The sequence below is a fragment of the Syngnathoides biaculeatus genome, chromosome 6 (assembly GCF_019802595.1).
Source record: "Syngnathoides biaculeatus isolate LvHL_M chromosome 6, ASM1980259v1, whole genome shotgun sequence".
Classification (NCBI taxonomy): domain Eukaryota; kingdom Metazoa; phylum Chordata; class Actinopteri; order Syngnathiformes; family Syngnathidae; genus Syngnathoides; species Syngnathoides biaculeatus.
Window position 1 is genome coordinate 19970635 of NC_084645.1, and position 24035 is coordinate 19994669.

Below are 24035 nucleotides of genomic sequence, written 5' to 3' on the forward strand. Positions count from 1 at the left end.
GTTCTCACGACGATGGGCTCAGCGCGCCAGAACCGGCCCGACCAACGACGGTCGAACCCTTCAAGCGATCGCTACCGGTCAGACGGTTTTTGGCCCAACCCGGCCGGGCTGCTCCGTATAATCCTCACTGTGACAGGTCGTCGGGCTCGCCGTTACTGTAGCAGTCTTTGGAATTAGTCCCAATATTATTTCCATGCCAACATAACAAATTTTCATGAGAACACCACTTTTGATATTTATGAAAAGAGTACATAACATCTGCTTGCATTTAATCAAGAGAATTTATTTGAATGGAAGACTGAAGCATTAGCTGCTAGCTAAGTTTGCTGCTCCTGTGGTGGTTTTGAAATTGACGCCACCTCAGCAATTTCCAGAAAGAAATATTTATTGTTCAAATATGACAGATATCTGACCAGATTAAATTACAAACTGCTACAACACAACTGAAGCATTAGCTTCTAGCTAAATTAGCATGTGGTTTTAGGGAATTTCGAGGATTAACTTCCGGCAAAGACAAAAACAAATCCTTGAATTTGTTCATTTTGAGCGCATTAAACATCGATTTAATTACAAGCAACTCAGTCATGTGATATTTTACCGTGGAAATCTTTGGAGTTAATTATTTCAACCTGAAATTTGCCTTCTGCTAAAACCCTTTATTTATTTTCCAGATCTCAGATATATATATATATATTGCCTTTTCATCACCAAAATTAACTACTGTGATATTTGTATACAAATGTCAATCATTAGCTACAACAGCGTCCCAGCGGAGTTACTTCACTGGTGGTATTAAGATGGGAACTAAGAAACCTTCCGGTAAATATGGAAGCAAAAATTTTCTCTTAGTAGCTGGTTAGCTTTCACTTTCCACGACTGTGAACTTTGCAGTCTCACGTCCACAAAAGCAAACAATAATTTGTATCCAGTGACAGCGTACGTGTTTTTGAACACTTTATCTTCCCACCCGGCAGTGACTTTAAGGTGCGGTTGGTTCGCAATTGCATCTGTGTGACTCCACCGAGTCAGTTCTGATAAATCATCATCTTTTTACGGCCCTCCGCCACACCCTTCTCACAGGTCGACGTTCAGAACGTCGTCACCTTCCGAGTCGTCCGCCGGATCCTCCATCTTCACTCCCAGTCCGCTGTCCAGGTCGGCCTCTGCAAAACCCACTTTGGAGCTTTTAGCGGGACCGTTGTCATCTTCGTCGTCGCTGTTGTCTTCCCTGCTGTCGGGAATGATGACCACCTCCTCCTTGGCGTCGGGGTCGATGTCCTCCTTGAACCAAACGGCCTTGTAGCCTTCCTCCAGGCGACGCTCTTTGGTCAGGATGGGCTTCACCTCCTTTCCCTTGTCTGAGCTCGTCTGGCTGACGTCGTCGTCATCGAGGAGGGTGCCCAGCGCCGTCGCCCTGGACTCGAGGGCCGTGTCGTTTGGCGGCCCCTGTTCTGCCCGGGTGACATACGGTCCCCCGGAGCCCACGCTGCCGCCGTCGTCGTGCTGGAAAGCCTCGTTAGTGTACTGGACGCCCTGCTTCTCACCGCCAGAGCCCTGACCCAGCTGTAGAGACAAAAACAAACAAGGGGTAGGATTTGGTCAATCATGGACAGACAAGATGGTGATAATCATCTTCCCCACCGCCCATCAAAGCTGTCTTTTTCAGTGTTTCTGTTCTGCGTTAAAGGTCCCCACGTGTTTCGTAGTCCACCCCCAATCAGAGGCGACCCCTCGGCTCTGAGAAAGCCAAGTGAAGTTGAGCACCTGCGACGTGAAAAGCACAAACACGATCATGTCCCGTTTGTTTGTTCTGTAAGAAATGTACCGTCCTGGAAAGGGCTTGGCAGCGGCGGTAACAAGATGACACGGCAGCTTTGAGACAGAGAATAGCAAAAAGCTGGTACCGAGGTCTGAAGATGAACACCCAGGATTCCAAAAGCCCGCTTACAGACCACCAATGTCCTGCTTTATACAGATCTTTGTGAACGGGTATAGACACAGAATGGAGGAGCCGTAGCGCAAATTTACTTAGTCTGGTTGCACGTAGTCTCGGAGGCAGCCGGAACCAGGGTGTGAAACGCAACACGCAAAGATTCCAAAAGCATACTCGGACCTGCCAAAATCTTCTTGTGAATGATCCTGTCACGGAATGGGGAAAATCGAGTCAAACTACAAATTTTCAAACCAGAGTTGGAGTGCTTCAATTGTTAGAAACGGGTGGTTCTGGGAAAGGGAAAAGCGGAAAGCTTGGACCAGGCTCCGAAGTTGAACACCAAGGATTGCCAAAGGAGCGCTTATGATTTTCCCTTTAGATGACTAACGTGTGAAAGACTCGAGCATATCTTGGGTTCTTTTGGATCTTAAAAAGTGGGACAGGGTTGGATATTTACGAGCCATTTTACAGTAGAAACGCTACAAAACCTGAGGAAACCGAACTTTGTGGTCACGGAGGGTAGATTACACTCACGTGGCTGCGGAACACGCTGGCTTCGTGGATCTTCCTCCAGTCCGCTTTTCCTCGCTGCAAGTGACAAATGAGCACCCCGATGACTACCGCACAGACCAAGAGAAGAACGCCCAGAGTCGCCCCGAGCGCCGCCATGTCTCCTGGCCCGAAACCGCCCGGTGGGATAGGAACCTTGTCTGGAAATAACAAGCACCTGCAGTTGGTGTCATGTATTGCACATTCAGCCATTGGAAATCGTATCTGTGTATAATCGACGCAGACCGGTTGGTCCTCCGCTGGCTCACAAGACTGAACGCCGAGCCCTGCTAAGAACTGCTTAACACGGAACTTTAGCATTGGCGTTTTTGGTGGGCACTTTAAATGTCAGAGCAAAAGCTAATTCTCGGTTTCACAGCTGCAGTAGTTTTCAATTTATGCAAGCGTCCATGCTAGTAAAGCGTGGTCACCATCCAAGTGACGGCAATCCAGAAATGTTAAATGGAGGCAAATGTACTCTTGTTGTTGAAGACTTCTTCAGGTCTTAATTTTCGGTGTGTCTCTGGCACCAGGGGGGGGCACTTTGGAGTTCCTTTACACATCAATTTACGATTATTTCAATATTTTTTTCCCTTGGAAAAAATGGCCACCAATGAATTGTTTTCCCACCAGCCAGGCGAATGGGCGTTCGTTTTTAAAAGCAACTATTCACCAGCCACACCTAGCGGTGACAACAACACCGAGAGGGACACGCTCAGCAGAAACAATGTACAGTATGTAGGGGACTTTGCACTTGACATTTAGAACTAAAGAAGCCTTGAAATGTCTTTAGCAGCCAACGGGAATTCCAGTGGGTGTGTTTCACGGCATCTGTGCATGCATTGTAAATATTGGCAGTAGCCTGAGTACACAGAGAAAACTTTTGCAAGCGCATGAAGAACATGCAAACGCGACACAGGAAGGCCAGAGCCCAGATTCAATCCGTGAGCATCACAAGCGGAAGGTGTGACCATATCCATCCTTCAATCCATTTTCCATACTGTTCAGATTCACAGGTAGCGTATCTAACAGACAAAATCCTAGACTGGTTGCCAGTCACTTAGGGGACACATACAGACAGATACCATTCAGAATCACGTTCAGACAGTCACCGAGTGGGAACTGAACCAACACTACCTGTTACGGATCTCAAGCAAATGAACCACTAAACCGTCAGTGAGCGGCGTGGCAAACCAAACTTGTGACCACCTGTGTGAGGGTTCCCGGGGCTGGTCGGTGATTCTGTGGCGGTGGAAGTCACGAATTCGCTGGTGGCAGTGACACCAGTTGAGACGCTGCTGTCGGTGGGAGTACCGGGGTTGGTGGTGGACTCCGTCGGTTCAGTGGTTCTGCCCTCAGTGGAGGTACCAAGGTTGGTGGTACTGGGGTTAGTGGTGGATTCCACTTGAACAGTAGTTCCGCCATCAGTAGTTGGGAGGCTGGTCATGCTTTCAGTGGTGCTCAGGGGCAAAGCAGTGGTGGTGAGACCTGAGAGGAGAGCAGACGTGAAACTTAGGGGGTCGTCACCATCCTCCCAAAGTCGAGATTTACACCGTCTTTCGTGGTTCAGAAAGAAGATCTTCATGTTTGACGTTCTACCGTTTAGACAATTCAGAGCTCATGGGGATGCCTTGTTACTGACTGCTGATTAAACGGGGAGTCCCTGCTTCTGGCCCTGAGTTTGCTGAATTTAGACAGAACTTGTTTTTTTTTTTTGTCCCCTGTACTCGTATTGTCCTCTAAAAGCTTTGTCCTAGTTTTCTCCACTGCTTTTGTCTTCTACTAGTTTTGTTTTGTTCTACTCTGTGCTGGCCCTTGACGAGCGCGTTCCAAATGATGTCCATCCTCGTTACTCCCAAAGAGAATATAATTGAGACTACTTTTGTAGCTTTATCCTGCTCTAGCTTTGCTCCAGTGTCCTCTGTTAGTTTCATCCCTTATTAGCTTTGTCGTCTACTTGTATTCTTTCTTTCCTAATGTTATCGACTATTTAGTTTTGGTCCAGTCTGCACTGTTCCTCGGATGAGCTCATTCCTGATCCTCTGCTGCCTCCACTTCTGTCTCTCGTCTTCTGGTTATTGCTACCATCTCCAAGCCACACAACATGGCTGGCCTGACTGCCTTCTTAACAACTTTTCACTTTCACTGGTGTGTTTCCTCCACCCTTTCAATCTAATGTGTTCTTCACTCCCTGTTACACCCAACAGTTGATCCCAAGTACTTGAACTCTTGTACCTTCTTCGCCTCTGGTTCCCGCCACGTTCCACAGGCCTACGTTTCATGTGTAAACATGTACTCGACTGAGCTTCATTCCATCTTCTCGTAGTGCATACCTCCATCTCTCTAGGTGCTCTTCCACCTGCGCTCGACTCTCACCACAGATGACTACGTCATCTGCTTGGCTCAAATTCCACAAAGACTCCAGCGGGGCCTCCTCTGTCAACTTGTCCATCGTCATAGCAAACAACAAGGTGTTCAGGGCAGATCCTGACATAAGTAATGTTCAGGAAATGAGTTGTTTCGAATGATTTGGATTTAAAATTAAGAATTGGTGATTACACTCCAAGGGGTTAGCGTGTCTACCACTCCTATGATTTGTACGGGTCTTTCTCAAGGTACCTCGGTTTTTCCAGGGCATTTGTTACCTGCCCTGTTGTCCGACACGATGACGGGGTTGACTCTGAGTCACCCGCTACCCTGAACGGCGTAGGCGCCAGGAAACGGATGAACGGTGACACCCCTTGTCGGATAGGATGGCAAGGTAAGGCAAGTTCATCTGCGTAGAACCGTACATACACAAGACAAATCCAAGGCATCATCTACGTAGAGCATGAACCTTAGCAGAGGTTTTAGCTGAGATGCAATTCAGATTTTGTTCTGAGGAAAAATATTTGTGACATGTAACTTTTGTGATGACATCAAGAAGAACCAACCACAGTACAACACAGCAAGCACTAGCATTTGTGATGGAAACCTTTAGAGATCAGTATCCAATCCAAGGTTGGTTTGTGTCAAGTACAGTACCAGCTGAAGCTAGCATGATCCTAGTCCTTAATCAGCGATGGCCTGGTTGTTCAAGACGTGTTCAACAACATGGATCTTTGTTTGAATGTGGCTTTCCTTCATTCACCCAAAGGTTCCAGGCTTCCCTGAGATAGGTGAGGATGAGCTCCTTTCCTAAACCGGTCTCTGTGTTACTTATTACGTTGTCGTCATTTCAATTGAACACGTAACCTTTTGAAGCTTAGTTCAGGTTTGACCAGCTAGCAAAGAACTAACCCTGTGAAATCAACACGTCTTCCCGGTCTCTGTGTGTTTTATAGTGAGGGATGACGTTGGAACATGTCTCACCACTCAGTTTTACCAAGCAAGTGCCCCGTCTCAGAATGGGGGACTGAGGTCAGACCCGGGCCACAAAATCTGATCTTACAGTAAATCGCCAGCTGCTGCTGCTGCTGCTTTCCCATTTAGCCACGGCCTGTACGCATAAGAGATTTGCTCCCTACCTGATTTCACCTCCACCGAGAGCCCCACTGAGTCCTTTTCGTCATTGGACGTGTCCACCGCTTCCACCTGCAGGATCAGGTCGCAGGTTTAGTAGTACGATTGGTTAAGTTATTGTTCGACTTAGCTTCGTTTGGGGAAACCCACTTGCAGAGATAACGTCGTTTCTGGGACGTTGTTGGTCATGAACAGGAAGCCATTAATGATGGAGAAGTCTTTGCGTCCGATGACGCGATAGACGATGTGAGGGTTTATGCCCTGATGGGGCAGGAAATGGACGATCATGTCAATGTTTCACTCGCTGTGTTTGTCCACAGAAAATAAACGTACAAAAGAATAAAAGTCATCCAAAACAAGCAAACGTTCAAGTAAAGTACATATACCACAAAAAAAAAAACCTACTCAAGTACAGTCAGAAAGTATTTTCACGTGGTTAAATCCCCAACTGTAAATGGAAATTAAATCTTTGGATCATCTTCAGCTGCTGAAACAAGTCCAGTCGATCTGAATTCAAAAATCTGGAAGCGAGCGTCGATCACACGTTGCTTTACCCCCAGGATGGCGTAATCCTCGTCCAAGGCCACAATCTGAAGCGGCTCATCCTCGTTGGTCGGGTCTGTTGCCATGGCGCCCACCGAAGAGACCACACCCTGGTACTGAGGTCTCTGGAATTTTGGTTTGTGGAGGCTCTTCACCTGAACGCTGATTGTGAGACTCGTGGTGGCAAACTGAGAACTGGTCGGTGTCTGGGCAGCCTGCCAGGAAGAGAACAAACACCCCAGAAGTTCTGACAAACAAATCCTGAGTAGCCCAACCGCAAGGCCCGCGATACCAAGGTCCTCCATTTACTCCGTGTTTATGCTCGTGAGTATTGTTCTGTTCTTGCTCCGTGTGTGTTAAAGTAGCAGTTGTGTGAAGGCTTACAATTACAACAACATTGATACCGATTTCTTTTAGCAGTCTATGGTGTGACGCTTTTTATGTTAGCATTAGGCTCGCTTGCGTAGTTGTAGATGTAAATAAATGATATGGTACGGATGAAGATTTTGCCGTTTATATAATACAGTAATTGTCTTTCATTTTCTGTTTTAGTTCTACAGTAAACTTCAACTTGAGGAGGGAAACAACACGAAGTTGTTGAAGCTGAACCCTCAAGCTTTTTCTTTTGCAGCGACAGAAGGAAATTGAGTTGAAAATGACCTTGACACCTGTGCTTTAGTATGTTTTTGGTTTTGTAGATGGCAGGCTTTGTGAGTAACCTAAAAGTGAGAGACTACACTTGGTAGGCGTTGCAAAAAGCTCCCGAGTGTGTGGTCTTCACCAGAACTGTCAGACTGATGGTTCCTGACACGTTAGCTGGCTTCAGCATGCTGATGTTGCCAGTGGTCGGATTGATGTCGAACAGGCCGCCCTCGTTTCCTGGTACAGAATCGGTAAGTCCATTGGGGTTGGAAAAATAATCCTGATCCTGAATGGAGGTCTCTTACCGCTCAGGAAGGAGTAGATTATGGCCTCATTGATCCCAGTGTCGCCATCGATAGCGTGAAGTGAATTTGGCTTTAACGTTAAGTGTCCGGCCTGGTGTAAAGACAAGATACAAATGTCACGTGTTCAAACTCCAGGTGGGAAAAGTAAAGAAGTTCAAGTTATCGTGGCAAAAACTAAAGCAAGATGATCATCACTTGGGTCCAAGAAACCATACGTCATCTAATCTCAGGGAGACCCAAATATCGTCGCTGTCAGGCTGAGAGCTCTCACAGTATGTTCGAAAATGGTCTTGTTCGTCCTTTTTTCACAAAATGATACTAGTGGTCACTCGCAAATCCCAAAATTCCTGGTCTGCTCTTGTTACAAATCTCACGTGATGGAAGTATCTTTTTAAAAACAATCCATGATCTCTCTTGGACACTTCAATTGCCCGAGAAGTGTCGTGTATATACTAACTAACTTTTGAGTGGGAGATGGCGTATCGCGTCATTTACGAGGGAGAGAAACGACTCCAGTTAAAAACGACGCGTTGCTGTAGTCTGATCTCATTTTTAGCTCGCTCTGAGGTATGGAAGGCTTGTCCATGAGGGTTTGTCACCTGCGCTTCGTTGAGGGTCACCCGGCTGGTGTATCCGGCGCTCTGGCAGACGACCGTGGTGTTCATCGGGTGTTTCTTGCAGGGCTGGAACCAGGGCGGTCTGTTGTCCACGTCGACCACAGTGACTTGAATGGTGGTGCTGGCGGTGAATGAAACCTCGCCAGCAGGTCCTGACAACGGTGTGTCCTTGTAGAAGCAGACAAAAACTAAATGACAATCTCGATGGACACTGTAGTCTCGCTCCCAGGTCACAAGTTGGTGCTTTGGTTGTTTTAACTCGTTAACCTAATTTCATGTCTACATGAAGACAGTGGTCCAAAAGACCAAGGTAGTGCTGGTCTCTGGTTTATTTGCTTGTAGGCCACACAGGAAACATTTGTATTGATCGTTAGAGATGTTTCATTTCTATAACGACGAAGCTTCATTTACAACCTAAATCCTAATATTGGTTCCATGAAATTGTGTTCATTTATTCTCAAAGGTCCACCCGGAGAAGGCCTTCTTGGATTTCTGGACCCCCTACCACTGTCCTGTTATCATTGTTGTCACTGTTCTCTGTCAGGGTGCTCGCAGTCCCAGACAATTAGCGTGTGCCAGATAGCTAAATAATCATTTTACACTTTTCTTGACGAGAAAACATATTGAACGCCATTGAGATACAGTATCTGGAAAAATGAGGACATAGCCGACACGAGCGTCTTTTGGGCTGCCCGTCCTGAAAGGATGACATTTGAGGTGATGACAATAGCGAGACGTCCTCACCTGAGCATACAAGACCAGCTGGACACTTTGGACTTTGTCATAGTCCAGAATGTCCCGGATGACCAGTTGAGGATTTTCGGATGACGCCAGTTTAAAGTGACTCTGAAGAATGACAAAAATAAATAAATCAACAGCTTGAGGTTGAGAACCAAGCTGAACCAAGGTTGGCGGCTAAAACAACAACAACAACGTACCGATACTGGTTTCAGCTCGTAGTAGAGCGTAGTGCCTTGGTCCAGGTCTTTGGCGGGAAATTGGTCGAGGCCCGTCCCCACTTTTAGCAGCTGAAAGGCCAAACGGTGACCAGTCAGCGTAGAGTTTGCAAAAGAGACAACTTCCGGGAAGTACTCACCTCGTCCACTTTGATCTGGTACAGGCTCGCGTCGAAGAATGGTTTGTTGTCGTTCACGTTTAACACGACTACCACAATGATGAGGTCGTACTGAAAAACCAAACAGTGATTGATTGATTGATTGATTTGATTTTGAACAACTTCCACTAACATCTTGAGCTTCTCGACTTTGAAAGGAAAAAGTCATTTTTGAGGGGAAAGTCTTCGCAATCAAAAAGACCAGACCCTTCCAGTCCCTTCGGAAGGTCGGACGCTTACCTCCAAGAGCGGCTTCCTGCAAGTCACCTTGACCACGTAAGTCGTGGTCGTCTGAAAGCAAACGTAAAAGCTTGAACTGGAATCCAGCAGTTGGCTTCTTCACCTCCTCGCCGGAACCTACCTCGTAGTCCAGAACCCCAGTGGCCAGGAGCTGATTGCCGTCCAGCCTGAACGGGAGGTTGGCGGAAGGGTCCAGAAAGGGGACGGCGCCATCCTCCACGACGATGGTCTCCACCAGTTGGTCCACCTCGTTGTTCTCCTCCACGTACACCTCCGGCCGAGCGCTGCAAACTGATGGCGGAAGTGCGGTTGACACAAAAACTGAGCCAGACTTGGACCGCAACGGGGTCATTTCAAGCTAGATTGAATTGGTTGAAAACATTTGAGGGGAAAATGTTGACTTTTGGTGGCACAACTGGTGAGCGCGTTGGCCTGAAAGTTCGGAGGACCAGGGTTCAATCCCCGGCCCTGCCTGATTGGAGTTTGCATGTTCTCCCCGTGCCTGTGTGGCTTTTCTCCGGGTGGTCACTCCGCTTTCCTCCCACATCCCCGAAAAATTGACAGCTTGGATTGGCTCCAGCGCACCCGCGACCCTCGTGAGGATAAGTGACTCAGAAAATGGACGGATAGTCGCCCTGCTCCATTTTACTGACGTTTATGACGTTAGAAAGACTTCCATGAAGTACCTTAAAGCAATAATTGCATCAAAGTATATGACCAGAAAAGAAGTCGAAGGTCGAGGTGAAAGTGACTTGATTAGAATATTACTCTAGTAAAACTTTTGAAGTAGCCAATGTTTCGTGTACTTTATTTTTGAATATCAGGTATCGAAAACAAATATCATTTCAGTTATATCCCATTTGTATTTGAACTCAGAATCAGATTTATTGGCCAAGTTTTCCACATCTATTTACATTTATTGAGTGACTTTAGTGGTGTACAATAGATAATTACAATTTCTTCAGATTTGATTTTGTCGTACGTTTGCGTGAATACCGATACAAGTTATCGGTATCGGGCTCGTAGCGGCATACAAAGATGACTTTTTTTTTTTTTTCCTCTTCATCATTATGTAAAAACCGGACATTCTGACGGTAAAGTAACTCCGCCGGTCAAAGTTGGATTTGTCGTCGCAAATACGACGAGGGGCCCCCGAGGCCTCGCGAGATCGCGACAATTACTCTGCGAGTGGCTCACTCACGTTCTTGGGCCTCCACGCCGGTCGCCGTCACAAGCAAAAGCAAAAGCGCCGAGAGAAGGAAAAGCAAATTCCCACCGGCGACCATTTTGGCGACCGCTTCGTTGCTCTTCTTGCGTCCGCGTTCTTATCGGCTGCACTTAACGAGACGGGTGGACTTTTCCCCGCCATAAACATTTTTTTTGTTTGCACAAGCGGACAACATTTTATAATGCCTGCATTTTTTTTTTTTTTGGAGGGGGGGGGGGTGTATACACGTGCGTACTGTAATGAGATAATGAAGGGCTTCTCGAGCTCATGTAAGTGTCCAGATGTCTTTGGCAAGTGCTGGCTGTTTACGTCCTACGTGGGACGACGATCACTTGATTTGGACCGGGCCTTACTCCCGTTTAAGCGGTTGAGATGTTTTTAACCACATATTTTTGAAGAAACAATCATATCCAAAAATCTTGAGAGCTGGTGAGACAACAATGCAGAAATTTCTGGCACTTTTCAGCTTTGTCTTTACCCAAAGTTAGATCTGCACTACTCAAATATTTTGTTCGTGAAAGGAACTTGTGGAGGTTCTGTGCGACATGGAAAAACGACCACGGCTTTGGGACGGATTGGAAGATATACAAATATGTATTTTATGAAAGACACGGGAATTTCTGGCAAGTACTTGCTGTGTACAGCATAGGAAAACAATCTCTCCAGGGAGCTTAAAACAAGTGTCCATCAACAGCGGGGAAAATATCTTCTAATTAAAAATGTATTTAAAAAAAACTCAAGAATAAAACAATGTGACGCTCGTATGGAAGTCAATATGTGACACCAGGATTTGAATTTATTACTTTGATTTGGAAGAACATCGAATGAGCTCAGGAGAAAAATGAAAGCTGTAATCTTGTCAAAAAAAACCCAAACTCGCTATTACATTACCAAAATACTTTGTTGTTATAATACACGTATAGTAGATATACTGACGGAGCCCTGCTCTTTAGGGTAGCGCTTCACATATTGGCGTGATTAATAAATGCACAATGAGGAAAAATCAAACAATTTTTGTGTTATATTTGTGTTGGAGCTTGGCCAATTTCCTGAGACAAAACTTGCTTTTTCATGTCACTTTTTGCTAATTAAAAGCATTTCCCATGTATGGCAACACTTTTGTTAGATCTCTCCAAATAATATACCACACATTATATGCCTGTATGGAATGGGATATGTTTGAGTGATTATTCCCATGTGGGCACCGGCACAAGATTGCTAAAAAAAAAAAAAAAAAAAATACAATGAAAATGATTAAAATAGTCAGTGAAGGTTTTGGCCAGCAGGGGTGCTTGTGTGCACTTGAAGCCCGGAGAAATGAACGTTTTTGTGCATGATTTGTGTGTTCAAATGAGTCCACGAAAATACTCCTCCGACCCACTTACGATCAAATTAAGGTGAACGAAATGTTATTTTTTTCTTTTAGGTTGGTTCGAAAAATTGAAAAGGTAGCAACTTTTTTTGACGCATGCGCATGTTTATCGTCAATGGAAAAAAAAAAAGGTCACGAACTCTGACCCTTTGACCAAGAGCTGCAAAACAAACAAACAAACAAAAAAGCAACAAAACATTTTTTAAGAGGGGGATAGCAAAGAATATATTTCAAATAGCGGCTTGTGTCCAAGTAAAATAATCTAATTTGTGAGTCTTGAGGAGTCTCGGTTATTCCGGTTCCATCCGAGGGGCGGGAGCGCTTGGAAACAACCCGGCTGCCATTGGCTTCCTCCTAACTTACAGCTAACAGCTAGCACGTTAGCACGACGCCAAGTAAGTATTTCGTTCACGTCAAATGTGCCAAGACAATACGATAGAAGTTGTTTTCTTTTCATTTCTGTTTTAAGCAGCGTTATCATTCCCCGCCTCGTGTGCTAACTGCGATTTACCGCGCGCTAGCTCAAATGCTAACATTGCAAATTACTATCCCAATAGACAACAGGCACGGCAAGCTCAAAAGTGGGCACAGTCGCGCTTCTATTTGGAAGCTTCGGGGGAGAAATTACAAGATATACTAATGTTAAATGTGGCCGTTCTCTCTGTAGTCGCCGCGTTTCCGTTCGGACGGGCCTGTTGGAGCTAGTTAGCATGCTTTAACCCTTCCATGTTGACCTTTCACCGACAGGAAAAGAAATACCTTTATCTTCCGTATCGATTTTTTAACCGGGGGGGGGGGGGGGGGGCTCTGTCTTTCGCGAATATGTTGCTTGGATACCGCAGCGACGCCCGATTGTTTGTTGTTAACTTCATTGACAATCAAACACTCTGCATTAATTTTTCTGGACTCAATTGCTAATACATGCCACGAACGGTCAATGTAGCAGTGATAATACTTTTTTTTCGTTTTAAAAATGCTTTATATTGGAAAAAATACAATGTTATTGGATAGAGGCGTGTTACACGACTAAAACGAGTCCTAGTTTGCAATAATCAGATGATAATTAAGGATTTCATGACGCTTTTCTGGTCGTAAATTTGCCAAATTTTTCTGCACAGTTATCGGTGCAAATTATTCAGAAAGTTTATGAACTGAAGCGTTGACTCTTTGGTGGAAAAATGGACCGGATGATAGTCTTAGCTGGGGGAAAAAAAAACGTTTACAAAGGCCATTCTTTTGTTTTATTTTTTTTCTGGAGGCCTCCGGCTTTCTCATTTTCCCCGTCAAAACTCGAGAGCAAGCTCATCGCCGCAATTACTTCAAACACTTCACAGAAAACAAGCATAGCATTATTGAGGAAAGGACATGTAGGTCATGGATGAATCCCACGAACTGGATTTACGAAGCCAAAATCAAATCATAATTATCCTAAGAGTGTAGTAGGACAATGGACCTTTAGATAGATATCAAATCAATGCTCAAATGGCTTTCCACATGAATTACGTGTAATCTGTTTTGCCCTTAGGATGTATATTTATTTTTCCGTGACATTGTGTGTATGTAGGAATGAGTCTGTGTGTGTGTGTGTGTGTGTGTGTGTGTGGTGTGTGTGTGTGTGTGGGGTTGATGACGGTCCATATAATAGTGGGGGTATTAAGAGGTGGGAAGGTCCCCAGTGAAGGTATCCAGGTACCAAATTTGGAAGCTGCAAGTGATGTTTGGAGTCTTGTTTTTTCCCCCCAAGGTGTGGCGACCAGATGGAGCACTGAGGCGGGGCGCAGCGGGAAGTCGACGTGTGCCGGCGGCTTGAGTATGGATGGGCAGACTCAGAGGATACAGCTTGTGTCAGCAGATAGCACCATGTCAATGGGACACCGAATTCAGGTCATCCATTTTTAATTTTGATTTTCACCATTAGGGGTGACGCCGGTGTGAACGGCCACGTGGCCTCCGAGTTGTAGGCTTTACGCAATCCGGTTTTATGAGGCCGATCGGCGAGTTTAAAAAAAAAAAAAAAAAAAAAAAACGGATGACCAATCACCGGTCTGATCTCAAGATGGAGCAATGAGTCATTTTAAATGACCTGATCATTCACGGTAAATGCTTGTGTACTTAATTTCAATAAATAATGTATCTCTGTTCATTTATTTATGCCAGTCAGGCGTACTGACAGCCTGAACAAATGAATGGTCTTGTATTAGATGGCAGTAAATATATACAGCAATTGATGTGCATTATATATTTTTCTTACACTTGTTTGTTAGTGTTACATGAGATTTTTTTTTCATTCATCACGGCACCAAAAAGGTTGGCATTTGCTGCCCTGGTCAGATGTCGTGTTCAACTAAACGGCAGCATGTTTACGCAGCGCTAGCACTAGCTTGCTAGGCTACGTAGCGTTTTGTTGCCTTCTTACGAGCAACATCGTCTTAAAGTACGTGAACGTACCGCGAGCGAGCCTTTCACGAGCGTCCTCCCCGGTCCTGAGCCCCCCCGTGACCACCAACACATTTTTTTTCTCCATTTTTTTTTTTGTTATTATACAGTCGGCGCCATCCACTTGTGTTGTCATTCCCACGGCAATGAGTGTATTCAGTCGCATTGGAGTTGACAAATTAAAACCCACAGATTGTAAAAAAATGTGATTCGGAGGTATTGGAATACAAGCAATACAATTTTATTGCATTAGTCTGACGTAGGTCAATCGTGCAAGAGCAAATTTGCCTTGTAGTTTGATCCGTGCTTTACGTGTCTCTCAGCCGTCTTGACTCTCCCATGCACCTGCTGATTTTTTTTTTTTTTTTTTAATAACTTTATTGGCTGTCAATTACTTTCAGGTTTATGTCAAAAGACACATGAGAAGACTAAATATTAACTTGCCTTGGGATTCAAATATACTGGGCAAGATGACGACTGGTAGAAAATGTCTTTTTTTTTCTGATCCACAGCACTTTATTTCTAGTGTTTCTATTTTCAAATGATATTTTACCTAGAAAAATCACAATTCATTACCAGTTAATGTGTTTACAAACAGCCCGACAGCAAATCCCGTGGTTATTTGACGGCTCTTGAGTATTTGTGGAAATGTCTTGCAGGTTGTGACCGACCCGCAGACTGGCCAGAAGATCCAGATCGTCACAGCGCTGGAGCCGGCGTCTCCCGTCAAGCAGCAGTTCATCCTGGCCAATGCCGACTATTCCTCCGGCGGGAAGGTGATCCTGGCCAAGCGGGACGGCTCCCCCAACAAGGTCATCCTCGCCACCCCGGACAGCTCGGGGGCTAACCGGCTGCTCTTTGCCTCTCCTGATCTGTCTGGGTCGCAGATTCAGGTTCGTGCGACAAGATAAATCATTTCCCGAGTGAGGTTGAACGATTGTTGACGGTGAAAGAGATTGTTTTCAAAAGTTAGCGCGTTTCAAGCTTGTGAATTTTCATCTATACGCAGATGTTCACTATATTCGACCTAAAATGTTGAATGACGCTCTCTGTCCCTTTGCCAGTTTGTAACCGAAGGCTCAGACCAGTCTTTTCCCAAGCCCATCGTTGAGTACTGCGTTGTCTGCGGAGACAAGGCCTCAGGTTGGAAAGAATTAAGCTTTTATTTGCTTTCTGGCCATTTTTCCAGTGACACACATCTGGCCAATGTGTTGCCCTCGCCATGACCCCCCCACCCCCAATCCCTCTTGCAGGACGCCATTATGGAGCCGTCAGCTGTGAGGGCTGCAAGGGCTTCTTCAAACGCAGCATCAGAAAGAACCTGGTGTACACGTGCAGGGGCTCCGGCGAGTGCGCCATCAACAAAATCCACCGAAACCGCTGCCAGTACTGTCGACTGCAGCGTTGCATCGCAGTGGGCATGAAACAAGATTGTACGCTGTATTTTTTTTTTTTTTTTGCTGGATTGCGCCACTAACTCGTACTCACCTGAGCGCTTTGCTATTTTCTAGCTGTGCAGTGCGAAAGGAAACCAATGGACGTCCCCACCAGGGAGAAGTCTGTCAACTGTGCGGCCTCCACAGAGAAGATCTACATCCGCAAGAATCTGTGTAGTCCGCTCGCCGCCACGCCCACCTTTGTGTCAGACAAGGAGACTTCCAGGTGAAAAAACACAAATGATTGCCCTTGTACATACATCCATCCGTCCATCTGTCCATTTTTTTTACGGACTAGGTTCTGGCCAATCACAGAGCATGCTCTTGTGTTTTCTATCCTGTAAGATGTGGCCCGGCCCATTAATTGGACGATATTAGACCTTTTCAAATTGGCAAAAATCAGCCGATGGCTTTCTTGCATTTTGAAGATCAAAATGGGCATTTTTGTCACGGTTGTTTCAATGGTGACGTCAGTCTATTCATAAATTCATAGATGAGACGGACATCACGGGTATCTATTAAACGTACAAGCTCTTGTACTTCACAATATTACAAAATGCTAGTTTATGGTCGAGGGAAACAGTGGCCGACTGGTTAGCGCACCTCTTTCACAATTCCGAGGAACCGGGTTCAGATCCATCTCTGCCTATGTGGCATTTACAAGTTCTCCCCGCGCCTGCGCGGGTTTTCTCCGGGTACTCCGGTTTCATCCGACAACCCGAAGACATGCACGGTAGGTTTATTGACGACACAAATTTTTTATGTAGGTCTGAATATGACTGCAAATACTTGTTTGTTGATGTGTGCCCTGAGGAGAAGAAATTCAGAAAACGAATGGATGGATAGTTTGTGATAGTATAGGAATGCCGACCGGCGGTTACACAGGTTAATTGGAAGATCGTTTCATTTTTCTGCCTGTTACCATACTCCCACAGATAGAAAGATGGAAAAAAAAAAAAAATCCCAACATGAATTATGAACAATCCAGGATGTTCCCCACCTCCCACCTAAATGCAGCGTGATAGAAAAGTGGATGGAATTCTTTTTTTGGGGCTCTTATCGTGTGATTGGTGATGTAACAAAAGTCTATGCAAACAGGTCGACGCATTTGCTGGAGTCGAGCATGTTGCTCAACATCCAGCAACCCTTCCCCAAGCTAGAAAACACCATCTTGATCCCAGCGTCACCGGAAAAGGTAACTCCAGCTGTCCTGTTGTAACTTTGCTATACATCTGTACATGACACACCAAGACCGCAATATTAGCTATTATGATATCCAGGGAGGCTCGAGTACGAAAGCTCTCTATAGTCAAAAAAACAGAAAATGCTCAGTGTAGATAATATTCCATCAAGCTCCAGGCAGGTGAATGAGAAACCAAATCAGACTGCAGAAATATTTATTTTGTACACATTTTTTTGCGCAAATTTACATTATTTCCCGTTAGAAACATCCTGACCACATTTCTTTGCATCTGCGTCCGAGTCACGTGATTTGAATCGATTTGTCGGCAATGCATGCAAATTTTTTTTTTTTTTTTTTTTTTTTTTGAATAAAAGTATTCCAACATGATACTTTTTGTGACTGTAAGTCGATGGCAACACTCGTTCAAATAGAGTTTGAATCGCACAGTTCTGTTTGTAACCCTTCAAAATGAAGAAGAGGTCAAAATGTTATTCAGATCATGTGAAATTTTTTTTTGGGGTCGGCTCTGATATTCGGATTATCAGAACAACCATTCTTTTTATAAACAATTATTGGCGTAATCTCGTAATTATTCCAGCACACCCGAGTTATATGCCTCTTTGTCTCAGCACGACGACCCTTCGCAAGGGGACCTCGGCACCCTGGCCAACGTGGTGACCTCCCTCGCGCACCTCAACAAGGCGATAGAGGTCAGCGACGGTGGCGGCGAGCTGGTCGGCGTGGAAACGCTCAGCAACGGCGACAGCTCCATGACGGACATGCAGGAAGACGAGCAAAGCGACATCAGTAGGTGGGTGAGAGGGCGTTACCAAGTCTGCCGCTTGTCTGCTAAAGGCGCCCCCCCCCCCCCCCCCCATATAATTGCAAACAAACCTATCTACTAATTCCAAAAATTCACTGGTGTGTATCTCATCTGAAAATGACAGAGAAATGTCTTGTCATTTTTCATGGAACGTCGATGTACCTCACGCAGAGCCTTTGACACGCTGGCCAAAGTTCTGCACTCGGGCGACGGCTCGTCGGTGACCGACCTGGAGGCCACCATGCAGCTGATGTCGGGGGACCAGTCGGGCCCGGTGATGGAGCTGGAGGGTTCGCTGCTCTCCGATAGCCATTTTCCTTTCAAAGTAAGGCTTGATATGGAGCCTCCTACTGGATTCTAAAGAGGTTTTGAAGCCCACGCGGATTGAAACGTGTCCATACAAACGCCTCAATCAGAATAACCCGACGGAGCGCCGTCTTGATAAACGTAGTCCGTGCGCAAAAGTAATCGGAATAGATTATCTTCCATGTAAACAATGCAAATGATTTCAATGGGAATGAAAAAGTCTCCATGGATTGTGCGCCGTTCTGTTGGATTGCTGACGTTTTGTTTTGTGCAGCTGATGATGCCCGTGCCCGTGCCCGAGTACCTCAACGTCAACTACATCTGCGAGTCGGCCTCGCGCCTCCTCTTTCTCTCGATGCACTGGGCGCGCTCCATACCTGCCTTCCAAGCCTTAGGGTAAGTCACAGGCGCGCTCCTTTTTGTGGGTTTGCGGCGTCGATTCAACCCGTTGTGCTTTAGCAGCGGTCAGGAGGAAAACGACATCAACCTGATGAAAGCGTGCTGGAACGAGCTGTTTGCTTTGGGTCTGGCGCAGTGTTCCAACGTGATGAACGTCGGAACCATCTTGAGTGCCATCATCGGCCATCTGCAGACCAGCCTGCAGGAAGGTACGAGCGCCCTGCGACCTTCGCCGACAAAAGCCTCGATTTAGGAAGGGTTGAAACGGGGGAAAAAAATATCGACCGATGAAGGTGTCGCAATGCCCTCGCGCGTACACAAGGGGGCGCCACAGCTGCCAATGCACTTGAAACAACTTATCGAATGATGAAAATCCAAAATGAGAACACTCACAAGGAGCTGGCGTATGCCGCACGCACTGGCCACCTGCACTCCACCTTCTGATGCCCCTTAAAGGCGCACATCCAACACACACAAAAACAAAATTGATGCTTTTATCTGCGCTTACCATTTGGCATTGACAAAAGTGTTTCAGGCGGTGTAGTCCACCAGTCACTTGAAAGTGACTCTGGATCCTTGCCTGGCTGTCAAGTCGTGGGCGGTGAAACTCAGTGGCGGGTGGTGGTGGTGGTGGGGTGGTGTTATTTCAATCAGATGCATTTAGAAATACAACTTCCAGACACGTTTTCTGAAAAAGGGAGCTGGCAAACGATACTTTTGGCTGTTGCAAGAAAAAATGTGTATACACACACACCGGAACAGTAAATATACCTCAACTCAACAATCATACTGTGTGTGTGTGTGTATTTCTTTCGGCTTGTCCCTTTCGGGGTCGCCACAGGGTGTCATCTCAGATGAACGCACGTATATGTTTGGCACAATTTTGACGCCGGATGCCCTTCCTGACGCAACCCTTCTAGGAGAGACTCAACAACTCAACCATCATACTAATGCGTGATTTTCAATATTGCAACGCTTAAAAGCTATAAAATCCACTACCAAGAGATTTTTTTTTTTTTTTTTTTTCCTCCCCACATTGTGCGCGGCTGTCAGTAACGTTTGCGCGGCCTCTCCTTTTGTCCGACAGAGAAGCTTTCCCAAGACCGGGTCAAGCTCGTGATGGAGCACATCTGGAGGCTGCAGGAGTTCTGCAACAGCATGACCAAGTTGTCCCCGGACGCTTACGAATACGCCTTCCTCAAAGCCATCGTTCTCTTCAGTCCCGGTGCGTCTCGCGGAAAGTTTGCAACGCGGCCCCGTTCCGAGGCCACACTCATTGACGCGTTTTTCTTTTGCCTCAGATCACCCGGGAATCGATAATACGCTGCAGATTGAGAGGTTCCAGGAAAAGGCCTACGTTGAGCTGCAGGACTACGTCACTCGGGCATATCCAGACGATTCTTACCGGTTAGTCGTGACCGTGTACGCCTTCTTGTCATGTTTGTGGCACAACATCAACTTTTCCATTTGTTCAATTGTTTTATTCGTGTAAATTTCAATATTGGATTTTCATTTGAACCTCAGGATGACTCGTCTTACTCTTTCGGAGATCGTAATGAGCAGAAACCGAAAATCGAAACAATTTCAACTTGTCGCGTGCGCTTTTTTTGCGTTTGCGCGTAATAGACGACAGTGTAACATTCGCAGGCTGTCCAAGCTGCTCCTGCGGCTCCCGGCGCTGCGTCTGATCAGCGCCGCCGTCACCGAGGAGCTTTTCTTCGCCGGCCTCATCGGCAACGTGCAGATCGACAGCATCATCCCGTACATCCTCAAAATGGACTCCACCGACTACAACAGCCAGTCACTCCCCGTGGTCTGACGCCTTCCCCCGACCCCACCCGGAGACTTCCCTCTTTAGCGTTTCGAAATTCTGGAGCGTTCCAGCCGGCCTCCGGCCACCACGTGGTCACCGCGTCGTCTTATTTATGTGGACCCTCCCGAAATGGCTCAGAGCCTTTCCAAGGTAAGAAGAGTCCGCTTGGGTGTAAAAGTGGCAGGCGCAATCAGGACTGAACCATTCTTATTGTAGAGTGCGCCTTTTACTGTACATAAACTAGGATTTTATGCGTCATCTTTGCCTCGTGGCCTTGCTGCCAAACTCCCAACAAAACAAAACAAAACCCAAAACAAGTCCTTTTCTATACCTTACTTGCAAAAAGTGTTCAGGATGAGGCTAAAATGCACAACCGTTCAATGTTTCAGCGTGTTTCAGTTGTTTGGACCGATGCATTTCCACTTGGCCTTTCTGTGACTCTTCCAGTCTCTCATTCTCTCTCTCTCTCTCTCTCTCTCTCTCTCTCCTCTCTCTCTCTCTCTCTCTCTCTCTCTCAACCACCGACACGGTGTGACGCTCTACGACCGGAAGAGTCACAGAAAGACGGGCGTCGGCTATCGCGCGTTTTAGCTCGACCCTGAAAAACGTCACCCCAGAGCGCGATACCCTCAACGTTTTTGTGAGTACAACCGCGCTGTCCCGTTTTGTTTGAATTTCAAAGAGAAAAAATGTCCTCATGAATACATTTTGTGAATTTTGAATTCTTTTTTATTGTGTACGTGTTTGTCCATCCAAAGGATAGGACCAACAATACTTGTCACTGTGTGTAAATACAACTGTGAAAAAGAATGTACAAAGGAGAATTTGCTCGCGTCTTGTCTTTCGGACACAAAAAAAAAAAAAAAACGTCGATTTGAGGCCTCATCGTTTGAAAATAAAAACAAGTCTCAAACTGAACTTTAAAGACCGCCGACGTGCTTTCTGTGTGTATAGTTACAAAGACGGTTTCAGTTCCAAGTCGGGATTGTTGGGCCTTAACAATGGAGGCGGGTTTTGTTGGAGGTTCACCAAAACTGGTTCCAACATGGGCGCCGTCGCAGAGTTCGTTCGGGGGTGTAAAAAAACAAAAATAAAAATCAAATCAAATTCACTAAAGATTGGAGCTGGCCAACTTTGGGTTGAATTCTTTAGTTTGAACATTTAAGAATTGTCTGGGGGAAGAAAATGATCGTTGAAAGAAAAAAATTCCGAAAATCATATTAAATTGTACAAATTGAAAAAGGAGTTGCAAGAAGCAAAAACTTACTCCAACACCCATCTCTACTTCCTTATGATTTTATCTAAGCGAATACTTTCAGTAAACTTTGAAATATGCAGAATGAACTGTGATGACTTCATTATCAATTTGAGTTATAGGAATGAAAATGTAACTGACGGCAAATTACGCTTAGCCGGAAGAGGAACAAACAAAACAAATGCATGAAAATATGACAAAAACTTATAGAACAACCATAGAAAAGTGAAAATCAAAAGTTATGATCTCAAAAAAGTACATTGATGAAAAGGAAGGGTTGAAGGTTAATGTTGTGTACACACTTTGTTTAAAAACAAAATAATTACTAACAATAACACACACGTGTGTGTGTATATATATATATTTATGTCAAGAAGCAGACAAAAGTATGAATGAAATGAAGCAAAAAAACATCCAAATTGAAAGAATGGAATCAAGTCCCAAAAAAAAATACACAAATGAAAAAATTGGCAAAATCAAACTAAACAATCTTAAGTCTGCCATCAAACACAAAAAACAAAAGTTCAACAAAAATATGGCAAAAAAATAAACCCTGACGAAAATTAATTAAAAAAAAGTGATATATATTGAATCATTTTAGAATCTTATTTATTTAAACCGCGACCCTGCATTTTATTCTCATTTATGAGGGGTGGACTCAGAACCTTGAAGTGCACATCCTTTTGGAAAACTCTTATGACCGGTCGGCGCAAACACAGTTCTTAGTTTTTTGTTTTTTGTCAACTATTGTTGTTTGGCGACACAAAAATGCTTGTGATATGTCACCGTTGTCATTTATGATATGAAAATTTGATATTTTGCTACATATTTGAACAAAAATCACGTAAAGTTTATACAGATGATTTGCCTCCGCGGGCCACATCAAATCACGCGGCGGGCCAGATCCGGCCCCCGGGCCTCGAGTTTGACACCCGCGTTCCGGTCGGCCCGACGGCCTCGCTCACAACAACCCACAGAAAAGGTTCCCCTTAGCCGGCGCGCTAACAAAGCGGGCCAAACTAATTGCAAAGACAAAGTTGCGCGCGAGCGCTGACGCAAGGCGCGGGCCCGACTCGCCGGATTAGCCCGTTCCGGTCCGGCTCAATGCGCAGCCCGGCGCCAGGTGCGCCGTTCCCACGCTCTCGCTGGGATTCGGGATTCGGGAAAGGACCCGTTGCCAAACAAGGCTACAAAAGCACCATTTTGCGAGGGGACAGACAGATTATTGCTCATGCAAGCACACTTATGTAAGATTGCGACGAGGGCTGGAAACGTGGATTCGTTCAACTCAAAATTCAAACACGTTTTGCATCTACAATCTTTTAACAACTTGCTCTTATTTTCAAAATAGGGGGGAAAAAAAAAGTGAGTCAAATGAGAGTTTACATTGCTGCTTCCTGGTTAAAGCTTGAAAATGTCACTTTTACTCAAAAGTGCCATCAAAGATGTCTTTCATATTTCAGCGCAAATCCAGAAAATCTCAAGATAATTCATTTTTTTTCAGTTTTACGTTTTGAGAATGCAAATTGATGTTGAGTCTCTGACAACTGTGAATAGTTTGTTTGCCACCTTAAAAATATTTGCCCGAGTCGTATTTAAATGTTATTGGAAAACGAGCAGTTTTTAAAAAAAAAAAATTGATTTGATAATAAATATTTGTCAATTATGTTATTAGGCTTGATACATTGACCTGTACATGTGTGAAGGGTGCTACATTAATGTTTGTTTAAAAAATGTTTTCATTTTTTAAAATCCACTTATTAGTTTGTAGATAAAGTTGCTGGATTTTAAAATGCAAAAAACTATTTTAAATGTGAAAAGTGTAGGATAACATTATATATATATATAGTTTTTTTTTTTCAGCAATCGCTGACACCAGAGATGACAAAGGGGACATCGTCATCACATTAAAACACCCCAAAATCTTTTTTTTTTTTTTAAATATATAATACAACGTGAGTGGTTTTAGTAGCTGCACTGATTCTCGACTGAGGGAGCAAAAGTGTTGCCAGGCGTGTTCTTTTTCTTTCTTCTTCTTTAATGGTTAATTTTGGATGGTTAAACAAGCATCGGGTCACAATGACCCGCGAGCATTTTGGACGTAGCAAAGGTCCATTTTCATGTCGCGTCATGTTTTACGTCATATTGGTCAGATTTACATAACTGACTGGGTAACTAAAATTCTTGCTTTTAAAAATGAAAATTACAAGTACGCTGTGAAAAAAAAAATTCTGGGATCAAGCCCCAGATTCCAAACCAGGACCAGACCAGAACCTCTCCACTGCGAGGCAAACACGCCAACCACCGTCCAACCGTGCCACTCGTGATTCACGGCTCACA

General features: G+C 45.1%; 2 protein-coding genes across 6 annotated transcripts; one reads left to right on the forward strand and one right to left on the reverse strand.

The window, feature by feature from the left end:
- Positions 1 to 309: 309 nt before the first annotated feature.
- Positions 310 to 11438, reverse strand: cdhr5b (cadherin-related family member 5b). 3 transcript variants are annotated; one of them, XM_061823949.1, is made up of 15 exons: positions 10646 to 11438; positions 9566 to 9735; positions 9445 to 9495; positions 9187 to 9276; positions 9029 to 9118; positions 8835 to 8936; positions 8073 to 8258; positions 7474 to 7564; positions 7308 to 7405; positions 6538 to 6741; positions 6134 to 6244; positions 5989 to 6055; positions 3797 to 3970; positions 2468 to 2643; positions 310 to 1563 (listed from the first exon to the last, which is right to left on the reverse strand). In XM_061823949.1, exons 1-15 carry the CDS (start codon positions 10728 to 10730, stop codon positions 1075 to 1077), a joined length of 2184 nt encoding a protein of 727 aa, XP_061679933.1. In that variant the 5' UTR covers positions 10731 to 11438; the 3' UTR covers positions 310 to 1074. The 3 variants fall into 3 exon arrangements, with proteins under 3 accessions (XP_061679933.1, XP_061679932.1, XP_061679934.1); XM_061823948.1 differs by having other exon boundaries at positions 3692 to 3970; XM_061823950.1 differs by lacking the exon at positions 3797 to 3970 and having other exon boundaries at positions 314 to 1563; positions 10646 to 11436.
- A 532-nt stretch (positions 11439 to 11970) lies between these two features.
- Positions 11971 to 20698, forward strand: nr2c1 (nuclear receptor subfamily 2, group C, member 1). 3 transcript variants are annotated; one of them, XM_061823952.1, is made up of 14 exons: positions 11971 to 12069; positions 13789 to 13928; positions 15140 to 15373; positions 15545 to 15623; positions 15734 to 15913; positions 15992 to 16142; positions 17015 to 17111; positions 17729 to 17910; positions 18094 to 18247; positions 18503 to 18624; positions 18688 to 18836; positions 19715 to 19852; positions 19929 to 20034; positions 20275 to 20698. In XM_061823952.1, the coding sequence occupies exons 2-14, from the start codon at positions 13857 to 13859 to the stop codon at positions 20444 to 20446; spliced, it is 1836 nt and encodes a 611-aa protein (XP_061679936.1). In that variant the 5' UTR covers positions 11971 to 12069; positions 13789 to 13856; the 3' UTR covers positions 20447 to 20698. The 3 variants fall into 3 exon arrangements, with proteins under 3 accessions (XP_061679936.1, XP_061679935.1, XP_061679937.1); XM_061823951.1 differs by lacking the exon at positions 11971 to 12069 and adding an exon at positions 12140 to 12439; XM_061823953.1 differs by lacking the exon at positions 11971 to 12069 and adding an exon at positions 12141 to 12439 and having other exon boundaries at positions 18691 to 18836.
- The last annotated feature ends 3337 nt before the right edge of the window (positions 20699 to 24035 follow it).